This window comes from Peromyscus californicus, unplaced genomic scaffold (genome assembly GCF_007827085.1).
Source record: "Peromyscus californicus insignis strain IS unplaced genomic scaffold, ASM782708v3 Scaffold_21__1_contigs__length_65335640, whole genome shotgun sequence".
Taxonomy (NCBI): Eukaryota; Metazoa; Chordata; class Mammalia; order Rodentia; family Cricetidae; genus Peromyscus; species Peromyscus californicus.
The window spans coordinates 63537487-63549608 of NW_026294514.1; the positions used below are offsets into that span (position 1 = coordinate 63537487).

The 12122-nt window shown below is 42.4% G+C and overlaps 2 protein-coding genes across 4 annotated transcripts in view; one reads left to right on the top strand and one right to left on the bottom strand.

Moving 5' to 3' along the window:
* Positions 1–12122, bottom strand: part of Cab39 (calcium binding protein 39) — an 80517-nt gene that overhangs the window by 30824 nt on the left and 37571 nt on the right. The window contains exon 2 of one of the 3 annotated variants that reach the window (XM_052750550.1): positions 9897–9989. The exons of the other annotated variants lie outside the window; for them this stretch is intronic. The gene's annotated coding sequence lies outside the window, so the exon portion shown is untranslated. The remainder of the gene's footprint in view (positions 1–9896; positions 9990–12122) is intronic. 3 annotated transcript variants of the gene reach the window in all.
* Positions 5494–6038, top strand: LOC128117968 (40S ribosomal protein S26-like). Its single transcript, XM_052750551.1, has one exon. The coding sequence runs from the start codon at positions 5621–5623 to the stop codon at positions 5966–5968; it is 348 nt and encodes a 115-aa protein (XP_052606511.1). The 5' UTR covers positions 5494–5620; the 3' UTR covers positions 5969–6038.

Consider the following 12122-nt stretch of genomic DNA (forward strand, 5'->3'; position numbering starts at 1 on the left):
GCTCCAATGACTACTTCTCTTAGAATAGTGCAAACTCTTTCTAAAATGACCTATAACCCCTACAAAGTCTGGCCCTACTGTCTAACCTAGACCTGCACTCTAATTTCTCCCCCATCTACCCACAATGTTCTGGACATAGATGTCTTCCCTCAGAGTCCTTGTGTATGTGTCTTCATCTATGCTCATGTGTCCTTTGTACCCACCTCTTGGCCAACTCCCTTTCTCCTGCAGTGCTTAGCTCAGTCTGGTACAGGATCACTTTTTCACAAGTTTTCCCAGGTATATTCTGTCACATACTCACCTACCATCAAGTTTTCCCACACATTCTTTCTCACAGCTGCGTGATTCTTCTGTCCCTTGTAATTCTCCAGTTACTGTTCCCTTTTGCTACACTGAGAGCTTGGAGGCGCTCCACACGTGCAGCAGATACAGGATCTCGAGGGCAGAGCAACCCTATAAAACCCCACTGAGAAGGCCTAAGGAAGAGTGCTTAAAGCAGCAGCCTAGATTGTGAAAAACTATTTGGCTGGTGGGGGGGGGGGGGGGGGGGGGGGGGCGGGGCGCGGCAGCTTGTTTGGTTTACTTCTTGAAAGAATCCACTAAATTCAGACGCCCCACTTAACTTCCCCAGCACTACTGTTTCAACAAATAGGCAAAGCAAGTTAACAACTAAGCTAATCTTTAAGGAAGAAGAAAGGAAGGTGGTACTAAAATTAGGAATCAAATGCTGTCTGGTACTGGATAAGAACAGACTTGACTTTAATGATGAACAAAGAAACAAATCATCTGTGATGTGGGGGGAAAAAGAACTGTAATCAATGGAAGGGAGTCAACAAATTAATCATAGCAGTATCTGCCTGACCAAGTTACAGTGTGAGCAAGGAACAGACTGGCTGACAATAAGGCTGCCATTTCGCTTAAGGACTAAATACTCTAAACTTGGCTCCTGGTGTGCATATAGTCAGTGTGGACACCTCCCCAAGCTAACCCCAAGAAAAGCCAATTTCTGCATCTGGTACTCGACTAACTGAAGTTGAGTACCAGTTTGTTTTCACGAGAACAGTTTGTTTTCCATGCTGGCTGTTTTGGAAATCTTGAGTCACAGCACACCCACACTGTGTATTACTCTGTATGGGAAACTAGTAAGTTCAAAAGTAAGTGTGTCTTTTGCTCAATTTACAACCTAGTTCCTATAACTGCAGTCTAAAACAATGGTTCTTAACCTTTGGGTCATGACTCCTTGGGGGTTGAGTATTAGAAAAAGTCTGCATATCAAATATTTGCATTATGATTTATAACAGTAGCATAAGTACAGTTATGAAGTAAAAATGAAATAATTTTATGGTTGGGGCTCACCATAAAGGGTCATGGCATCAGGAAGATTGAGAGCTACTAGTCTAAAGGAACACACACCAAGTTGGGTACCATCTGCCTCCTCTTTACTTTTCTCCACTCACTCACTCACTCTTTCAGACTTCTTTGAATGTTCTGCCAATTTATCACTTGTTTATTTTATCTATTTATTGTTTATGAGTATTCATTCATGCAGTGGGGATCAAAGCCAGGGTCTTTTAATTATTTCAACTATGTTTGGTTTCTTGAACAATTTCCAACTGATTAAACAAAAGCAAGCAACCCCTTTCCCCACTCCATGGTGGTGGTGGTGGTGGTGGTGGTATTTACAAGGCTAGGTAATTCAGCAAGCATTTACTTGTCTTAAGATGCCACAGAGAAAGCTGGGCAGTGGTGGTATGTGCCTTTAATCCCAGCACTCAGGAGGCTGATTTACAGAGTGAGTTTCACAATAGCCAGGGCTACATAGAGAAACCATGGGGGTAGGGGGATGCCACAGAGAGAGCTGGTTGGTCATGTTTGATCTGACTGGTGTCCTTATTGTGGCCACACTCAACTCTCTGGAGGGTATCCACTAGTCAGTATGTAGTCTGCTTTTCTCACCACATCTCTCCTGCTCGTGTCCTCACACTTACGGAGTAGCTATTCACACTTGCAGCACCTCTAAACACTCCCTGCTTCAAGCTGCTGGAATCCCCGTGTCACCTAATCCACTGGCCCCTTCCTGACCGCATCACCTGTGTGCTAAGGCTGTGTTTCAATGCTGCCTCCAACAAGAGATCAATGCCTCTGGACTCAGTGCACTCCTGGATAATTTACCCACAACTTTCCTACCCCAGGTCCCGGAGTTGTAATTGTAAAGGTGATGGAACCCTTGCATATTTGGTTTACTAATGATTTGTGCTGCTTGTCTGACTTTAATCCAGCTCAAGCATTCCTGTCAGCTGGACTGATTTCCCAAGTACTTAACTCCTAGGAGTAGACATTTCAAAACAGCTGCACTTTCCTCCAGAGTTTTATTTAGTATCCTACTCTGGATATACACACCTAATGTAGTGAAAAGGGGCCAGCCAAAGAAACCCACCCTAGCCCTGAAACCAGAGCTAGTCAAAGAAACCCACCCTGAATCTGAGACCTGAGCCAGTGAATGAAACACTTTAGTCCTGAACCCAGAACCTAAGAAACACATCCTGACCCTGAAACCAGTGCCAAAGAAACACACTTTGTCCCTAGAATTAGAGCCAGTGGAAGAAATACACCCTGGCCCTAAAATTAGAGCCAAAAGCTAAAAAGAACAGCGAGTATGCCACCGTCTTGTGTGCAGCCATGTGTGCTGGCATGTACATGGGGGTGTGCTGTGGTCTGCAACTGGAGTGAATAAAATGTGTCTTACCTGGGGGGGGGGGGGGGGACTAGGGCATTGGACCCCCTAGGACTGGAGTTATAGATGGTTTTGATCTGCTACGTGGGTTCTGGGAATCAAACTCAGGTCCTCTGGAAGAGCAGCCAGTACTTTTAACTGGGGAAACATCACTCTAGCCCCATTAGTAGATTTTTCAAACAAAAAGTTCAACAAACTGTCCACTTATTTACTTAAAAAAAAAAAAAAAAAAAAAGAACCAGTGAAAGAAACACAGTTTGGCCCTGAAATCAGGGCCATGTCTGCCCCTGACCAACTGACCAACAAAACCAACCAATTCTGAGCAGGAAAACTAAGCAATCCTTGAGCAGGAAGTCTTCTCTCTGGAGACACTCCACCCCTAAAAAGCCCGATGTAAGCCCCTCTGCCTGTTCAGTTGTGGACTGTGCTTTCCCACCCTGGCAGGGAGAACCACTCTCCTGGACTCCTCCTTCCCAAATAAATCTCTTTCTCAAAAGAGTCTTGGGTGAAGTTCTTCATTCACCAGCACAGAAAAAAAGAACCTTGCTGAGATGTCCCTTAGGGGACTGAGCAAGGCGGAGCAGAAAAAATAACTTTTTGCTGGAGCTGGGAAGAAGCAACATCTTGAGCCAGAGAGAAGCCCCCTTAAGGGGGGGGGGGGAAGCAAAGCTCTCTAGGAGAGGAGCAGGATTTGCTATATCCTGCGGGGAGACCATCCCCCACTGCACCGTACACCAGCTTCAGATATTGCCTGACTTCTGAGACAGTCAGGACACCTCTCCCTCCGGGACTAAGCTGCTCGATTGCAGCTTCAGCCTCCAGAGCTGTCCTATTGCAGATCCAGGTTCTAGGTACAGCCTGGCTTCCCGACAATTAAGGATCCCTCTCCCTCCAGAGCTGTAACTCTCGCACCTAGTTTTACTCCTCTCTGATGAGACCTTCCCATGGAAACTTTCTAAACTCTGTTCCATATTGATATATTCCTTTTTATTCAGTCGTGGAATACATGCTGTCCCCCCAATACTCTTTCTTGTTTTGAGACATGGCCTCACTCTGTAGTGCTGGCTGACCTAGAATATATAGTCTGAATTAACTTAAAATTGACAGCAATCTCCTGCCTCACTCTCCTGGGATCATAGGCATATACCACGTTTGGCCTAAAACACAAGGCCCACCTCCAGTACAAGAGACTGAACCCAGTTAAGTACTCTACCACTGAACTTATAACCCCAGCGTACTTACTAACTACAAAAACAAAATAGTAGTTTTACACTGTAATACCACTTTGACCAAGTGCTGCTATGAACATTACCAGTTATAAAATATATTGAATCAAGTATCTCCTGATAGGATGCCCTTCACAGGGCACATTAGTTCTGTGGAGCTCTTGCTAAATTGCCCAACCTACACTAGATCATGAAGAAACACCAGCAAGACCAAAATCAGTGATCATTCTATAAACATTCAAATATTTAAGTCACAAAGATTAAAGAAAGACTGAGAAGCTGTTACAGATTGAAGCAGCTGGAGAGATACAACTAAATGCAACATGTGACCCTGAACTGGATTGTGGTCCAGAAGGTTATCTGAAGACTGCATCCATTAACATTACTGCATCACGTTACTCTGGATTTCTGTCTCCTTCTGTGATGATGTTAAATGTAACCTTTGTGGAAGTGGGGAAGAGTCTAACAGGTTTACTATGCCTCTTATTTTGCGTTTTCTTCTCAGGTAGGGGGCATCTCATTTCAGTACCAAAATCTATGGCTCTATCTCTGTGTGCTGCAGAAATGGCTTTTAAACAAGGGGCCTCAAGGATATCCTTTGTGTCTTAGAGGGTCATCTGATCCAACTGACTTCAGAACGCAAATAAAGGTCTTCAATTCTTTTTTAAAGACACAATTTATTTTTATTTTATGTTCACTGGTGTTTTGCCTGCATGTGTATCTGTGTGAGGATGTCAGAAGCCCTGGAACGGGAGTTACAGACAGGGATGAGTTGCCATGTGGGAGCTGGGAATTAAACCCTGGTCACCTGGAAGAGCAGCCAATGCTGTCTCCAGCCCCCTAGGTCTTCAATTCTTTTGTGCTGTCATCTACTTTCATTCTCACCTTGGACATCTTAATCTCTTCTCCAGGTTCACACTCCTCCCTTTCTCTTCTAGATGTGTTCCAACCCTGCCCTGCCCTCCCTCCCTCCCTCCCTCCCACAGCCCCATTCTCCCCTGATATCTACCAGCAGCTGTGTCTTCCTTCAGCTGCCAGTCTTGCAGGGCTGTACCATATTATTGCCTCTCATTTCCTTAACATGCTTGAGAGTTTTGGAAAGGGCTCACTCATAGTCCTAGCTCTACCTTCACTCGTGTACAACAGCAATTTACACATGGAATGACCTCATGATTTTGTTAGCTGTAAGAACACTCTTCAAGTGTTCATCAGCTGGACATGGTGTTCCAAGGCATAGATGCTACTCCTGCATGACCAGGGAGCCTCATATTAGGTTTCACAGGCAGACTGCTTTATTAACCGTAGCCAACTGTTAATACTCAGTTAAGAATATCCCTTGTGACAAGCTACTCATTTGACTGGAAAATGAAGTCACCCGTTCCTCACTGCTTACTCTGTGGGTGAGAGGGAAAGGTCTTAGTTGTTTCCTTGGGACTTTTGAGAAATGACCTATGAAATAGCTGCATATAGCAGGGGCTGGAGGTGGAGCTGAACAGAGTCTGGGCATGGTAGTTTCTTGGAATTCAGGCTCTGAGGTAGAAAAGCAGAGCTTAAGTCCCTTGGGAGGTGGGCAAGTGACTCCTGAAATAGGAAGGTTCCCTAGAATCCACAAACAATCAAATAAGAACTTTATTTAGCTCTTTCGGGTCTTGGCTCCAGGATGACTAAGAAAAGAAGAAACAACGGTCAGGCCAAAAAGGGCCGCGGCCATGTGCAGCCGATCCGCTGCACGAACTGCGCCCGGTGCGTGCCCAAAGACAAGGCCATTAAGAAGTTCGTCATTCGGAACATCGTCGAGGCCGCCGCCGCTGTCAGGGACATCTCCGAAGCTAGTGTCTTCGACGCCTTGCTTCCCAAGCTCTATGTCAAGCTGCATTACTGCGTGAGCTGTGCTATTCATAGCAAGGTAGTCAGGAATCGATCCCATGAAGCCCGCAAGGACAGAACACCCCCACCACGATTTAGACCTGCTGGTGCTGCACCACGACCTCCACCAAAGCCCATGTAAAGAGATGGCTTCATAAAGACAGAAGAAAAAACACCTTGGAAAAATAAAATGGGACTTAACTTTAAAAAAAAAAAAAAGAACTTTATTTAGCTTTAGGAATTATTTTTAAATTATTTAAGTTATTTGATCAATGTAAACAGAACCAGTATCTCAAAATTCATACCTAATGCTTGTGTCACTGCTAATGTTTGTATCATGGGTAACAGTATTAGAACAAGACTTCCTTCCTACTCAGGGTAGGAAGGTAGGGATGTTCTTCAACCTTAAGTTACGGTAGTGTCCAGTATAACCTCTCATGGTGGCACCCAGGCTATAAGACTTTCCCCTTAAAATGAAGTTGGGAGGTCAAGGAAAAAGGCAGAGGAAGAATTCAAGGCCAGCCTGGTAACAGAGTGATGCCTGAGGGTATATGGGTACCTAAAGTGGAAAGTAAGTTCTCAGGAAACTAAACTCTGGTGCACCTACCTATCTCAGGACCTCCTCAAACCAGAAACCCTCTCTGCCTTAAACCTGACATCCTTGTAACACTCCTCTTGGTGCAGCTGCCACACAGGCCATACTGTAACCAATGTGCACAGAGATAGCGCCACACCAGCACCAAGCAGAGGGAAGATGGAATAAGGCCACTCACTGCCCACTGGGCAAAAGCAGGAAGAGATGCACCTCATTTTTATGAACTAGCAATTTCAAAATAAATATTTAAAATAAAACAGAGTAGGGGGTGGGGGTGAGCGCCTTTAGTCCTAGCCGTTGGGAGGTAGAGACAGGCAGAACTTTGTATGTTCAAAATCAGTCTTGTCTACACAGCAAGTTCCAGGACAGTTAGACCCACATAGTAAGACCCTGTTTAAAACAGAAGGGTTGGGGTGATCAAAGTTCTTATATAGAAAGATATGAAGATAAGACAAAGACGTGCCGGGTGGTGGTGGCATACACCTTTAAGTTCGAGGCCAGCCTGGGCTATAGAGTGAGTTCCAGGAAAGGCGCAAAGCTACACAGAGAAACCCTGTCTCGAAAAACCAAAAAAAAAAAAAAAGACCAAGATGTAAAATGGGATCTAAACATACACTAAGGTCAGCAAGATGGCTCATCAGGTAGAGAAGCTTGTCCACAGAACTGAAAACCTAAGTTGGAGCTCTGAATCCCACAATGTAGCAGAAGAACCAATTTCTGAGGCTTGTCCTCTGATCTTCATGGCATGTGTCTTCTCTCTCTCTCTCTCTGTCTCACACACACACACACACACACACACACACACACACACACACACACACACACACACACAAAATTGGTAGATGGTCATAAGTGGTTTATTCATGCTTCTGGTTATTTCCTGATGGGCTATTACACATAAAACTTCTATAAATATTCACAAGTCACTGTACAGAAATATATTTCATGTTTTCTTGGGTAAATTCTTAGGAGTAGCATGGTTAGATCATATGGTTGATATAAATTCAGCTCTTTAAGAACCTGCTTGTCGGGGCTGGAGAGATGGCTCAGTCAGGGGTTAAGAGCACTGCCTGTGCTTCCAAAGGTCCTGAGTTTAATTCCCATGGTATCTCACAACCACCTATAATGAGATCTGGTGCCCTCTTCTGGCCTGCAGGCAGACATTCAGGCAAAACACTATATATAAAATAAACAAATCTTTAAAAAAAAGAATCTGCCTGTTTACTAAAGTGGCTGTACCATCTCATACTTCCAGCAGCTCCATTTGTTCTGTACTCAACATTTGCCATAGTAAATATGTCCCATATTAAACATTCTAAAGCTCTCTGGTAACTAATTTTTCTTTGGTGCCCGATTTCATTCATTCATAGTTTTCTATTCTCCTTGTCAATCAAACTACTAGTTACAGTTTTGACTCTCCTCAGATAAATTAATCACAATTTAAGTTCAGGGTTGAGGGCTATATCTTGCAGAAGATCACAGGAACCTTGAGATTAAACTCTAATTCAGAGTTATTAGGCATATTCTTCTATTTATCTAATCATGAAAAATATTTTCTGATCATCCTTAACTACAAGGAGAGAAATGGACACTGTGGTGGTCTGAATGAGAACCCCCTCCTCCCCAAGACTCATATATTTGCATGCCTGGTATCTAGTTAGTGGAACTGTTTGGTAAGGATTAGAATGTATGACCTTGTTGGAGGAAGTGTTTCACTGGGGGTGGTCTTTAAGCCTTCAAAAAACTCCTAGTGTTCTTCTCCGCTCCTGCCTGGGGATCAAGATGTGAGCTCTTAGCTGCTGCGCCAGCCACCTGTCACCATGCTTATATTATAGAGTCTATAATTCCACCATTATAGACTCTAACTTTCTAGTATCATGAGTTCAATTAAACACTTTCTTTTGTAAGTTGACTTGACTGTGGTGTTTTGTCACAGCAACAGTGAAGCAATCAAGACAGAGATATAACTCAGCAGAGATACTAGCACAAGACAGTGCTCTAGGGGGCAGCATATTTCTTTTAAGAGAAATATGGCTCTTGGTCATCTTTAATCAATCCAAGGAATCACTTGGTTACAGCTCCTTATTCTTAGTTACACACTAAATGTGGGCATTTTATCACATTCAGCAATCATTAAGGGCTAGATGAGAGGAAGGTGGCAGCAGTTTGCTTTAACTTTGCTTTCTATTCAATCTTCAATAAATACAAGTATTTACTGAGGTCTATCTTTGGAAGGTTTACATTCTACTGAGGAAGAAACATAATTACATATATTACACAAGAAAGAGAGAGCAAAGTAAGAGGTTAGGGTTTCATTTCAAATAGCAAACTGGGTGAAAAGGTGAGCAAAGACTTGAAAAAAGATCCTATGTAAACCACAGAGCGAGCTAGGAAGATCCTTAAGAAAGGGAAGAGTCAAATGCAAAGGCTTAAGGCAGGACTGTGAGGGGATCAAGAAGGAAAATGGCTAACGTGTGTGTGTGTGTGTGTGTGTGTGTGTGTGTGTGTGTGTGTGTGTGTGTGTGTGTGTGTGTGTTAGGGCACTAAGCTCAGACCTCAGTGTAATAGGTCAGGGGCAGCATTATTTTTCTGTAAATGTGAGGTGTTAACCTTCAGGTTTACAGGACACATACAAGTTCTATGTCATATACTTGGTTTTGTTTGTTCACTCAAGACAGATTCTCACACAATCCTGGCTGTCCTGTAACTCTAGGCTGGCTTCAAACTCACAAAGATCTGCCTGTCTCCGGAGTGCTGGGAAAATAGGCTGGATTACCAATTCTTAAAAATGTAAAAACTACCCTTTGTTCAAAAATCTTAGAAAAACAGACTTAGACAAGATATGGCTGCAAAAAATAATTTAGGTCCATGTAAGGACTTAATTTAAAATAAATATTATTTGACTTACTTTGAAAAGATCACAGTGGTTATAAACACTGTAGAAATCCTAAGCAAAGTGAAGGATGGCTCACACCAAAGATAGGATTAGATTCTGGGTTTAAAAATTATTTTTTTCATTGGGACTGGAGAGATGGCTCAGTGGTTCAGAACATTGGCTGCTCTTCCAAAGGACCAGGGTTCAAATCCCAGCACCCATCTGTCTGTAACTACAATTCCAGGGGATCCGACACCCTCACACAGATAGACATGCAGGCAAAACATCAATGGACATACAATAAAAATCAATAACTCATTAAAAAATTAAAAACAAATTTAAAAAACAACACCTTAAAAATTATTTTCTTCAAACAACTGATTTGGGAAGAATAATGGGTGCTTTTTGACCTGTGCCTACAAGAATGGAGTCATGCACAAGGACTGTGAAGACTAAACAGAAGAGGGTTGGGAGCATGCTTTCTTTCAGAGTGGAGTCTCTATTTGTCAAGTCTCCAAAAGATTCTGTTATGATCTGAATAAAACTGTTTTAGACTCAAAAATGGCATAGGGAAGAAATGGCATCTGAAGTGCATCTCACCTCCTTATCCGTAACATGGATCCAGCATTCTGTGCTTCTGAATAGGGTTCAGCATACTTCCTGATTAATGTATTCCTGGACAGTCTGTACTTTCTGTTATAGTGAATGAGACAGACAGATGACACTGATATGGACATAGACACACTCTTTTCTGCAGCTAACATTTAAAGAAGGCTGGATAGTCTACTCATTTAGCAGTCCTGATTTTTCCTATCATCTCTTGCATTTTGTTTGTTTATTTGTTTGAGACAGAGTCTCTCTATATAGCCTGGAACTCCCTAGGTAGACCAGGCTGGCCTCAAACACAGAGCCTCCCCCAAGTGCTAGTATAAAAAGGTGTCTGTTACCATGCCTACACTTCTGGCCTAGCTCTTCTTGCATTTTGTCAACATTTATTAATAGCTTTCTATTGTTAATCCCCCATCTTTATCTGCAATAGTTATATTTTAAACTGGTACACCATTTCTTAGTTTGTTGCCCAGAATCTCTAGTACAATGTTAAAAGGTTACATCCAGTTCCCTAGTTTAATGCCTCAGCATTATGCTAACAGTATGTTGAGCTCACAGTTTTAATACTCAGAACTTATCTTGCCTCTACTTTCATGTCTCAGTTCTCTCCTTTACCACGTGCACTAGTTGCCATTTCCTTTTAGATACTGACAAATCAGTCAGAAATCTCATGTGTTTTCTCCTCTACTCTTAATCTGTTTCAGAATAAGTAATTTACATGGAATTATTCTTCAGAAATCCCTGTTTGTTTTATACTCATAGCAGGTCTATTCTTGTGTAATGCTAGCTTATAGTGGGAGTGCTCAACCTCCACACTAACGACATTTCGCTGGGTAATTCTTTGTTGCTGTTCTAATTTTAGCATCCCTGGCTTTACTAACTGAATGCCAGTAGCAGCCTTCCCCTAGTGCTATCACCAAAAATGATCCGGGTATTCCAACTATTCTCTAAGAGAACAAAACAGCTCGTGAATCAAAATAGTCATTGATTCAGTCAAGTAGAGGATATGGACTCCATCACTTTCTTCTACTACTTCCATCAAACCACTCTTAGTTAACATTTTCTCTGGAACCTTATCTAAATTAGGATTGTCCCCCATCTCTGTAGCCAGTTTCCTCCCTGCCATAATTCCCATTAACTATCACAGTACATTGTGACTCTTGGACTCCACGAGACCATCCCACAAGGTCTGATGTTTTCACATCAATGATAAGACATCATTTGCCTTGTCCCCACTGCACTGCTATTGACATTAAAGGGCTAATACTCCAGCACACAGCAAGGAGGTGCTAACAAAATACAGTAGCAGTTACTTAAACCTGCATGACTACATACCTAGTCAAGACTGCTGGTTTCACTCAAGAATGCCTAAGAGACCTGTGCACAGGGGCACACACTTGTAATCTCAGTACTAAGGAAGTTTGGTGGTGGAGGATCACAAGTGTGAGGAAAGTCTAGGCTAAGAAGGAAGGTGGAGGGAGAGAAGGAAGAAAGGAATACCAATGAAGTATTAGAAAGTCATTAATGTTATTAAATTTTGTCCTTAAAGCACATAATTTGGTATGAAAGATGTGAAATATGTTTGGTTCTTTATAAATGTGACAGAATAATAAGGAAAAGTAAGTGGCAATTATCAAATTCTCATGTGATATCAAACATTCAAAATGATCTGAAATGCTATTAAAACAGCTTTCTCTCTTAAAATTTTTCTTTTAAAAAATGTGTATGTGCATGAGTTTACCATATGTATGCAGAAGCCCACAACAGAGATCTGGAAGGGGTGTCAGGTCCCCTGGAACTAGAATTACAGATGGTTTTGAGATGCCAGGTGAGTACTGGGAATGGACCCTGGTTCCTCTGCAAGAGTATCAAGTGCTGAGCTAGCCCTAGGCTTCTCTTTTTCATAAGAGGTTTGATATCTATGTAAGTCTATGAGGGGACAGATTTTTTTCTTTATACGCTTAAACCAACACAAGAGAGCGATGCCAGCCCAAGCATGAGGATCCAATGGCTTTCTAACAGCACAGCAGAAGAGATTTAAAAAACTGCTTCAAAACAATGCTGCTCTTCTCCCTGAATTTTTCATTTCAGATGATATGGTTTATTTTCCATAAATTATTATTTGTTAAACTGGAATGTGTATATTACTTTTGAATGAGTATTTAAAACTTTTTTAGCCTGGTGTGGTGGTGCACGCCTTTAATCCCAGCACTTGGA

Excerpts from the sequence above, each read along its gene's own strand:
- LOC128117968 (XM_052750551.1), top strand. The coding sequence starts at position 5,621 with ATGACTAAGAAAAGAAGAAACAACGGTCAGGCCAAAAAGGGCCGCGGC.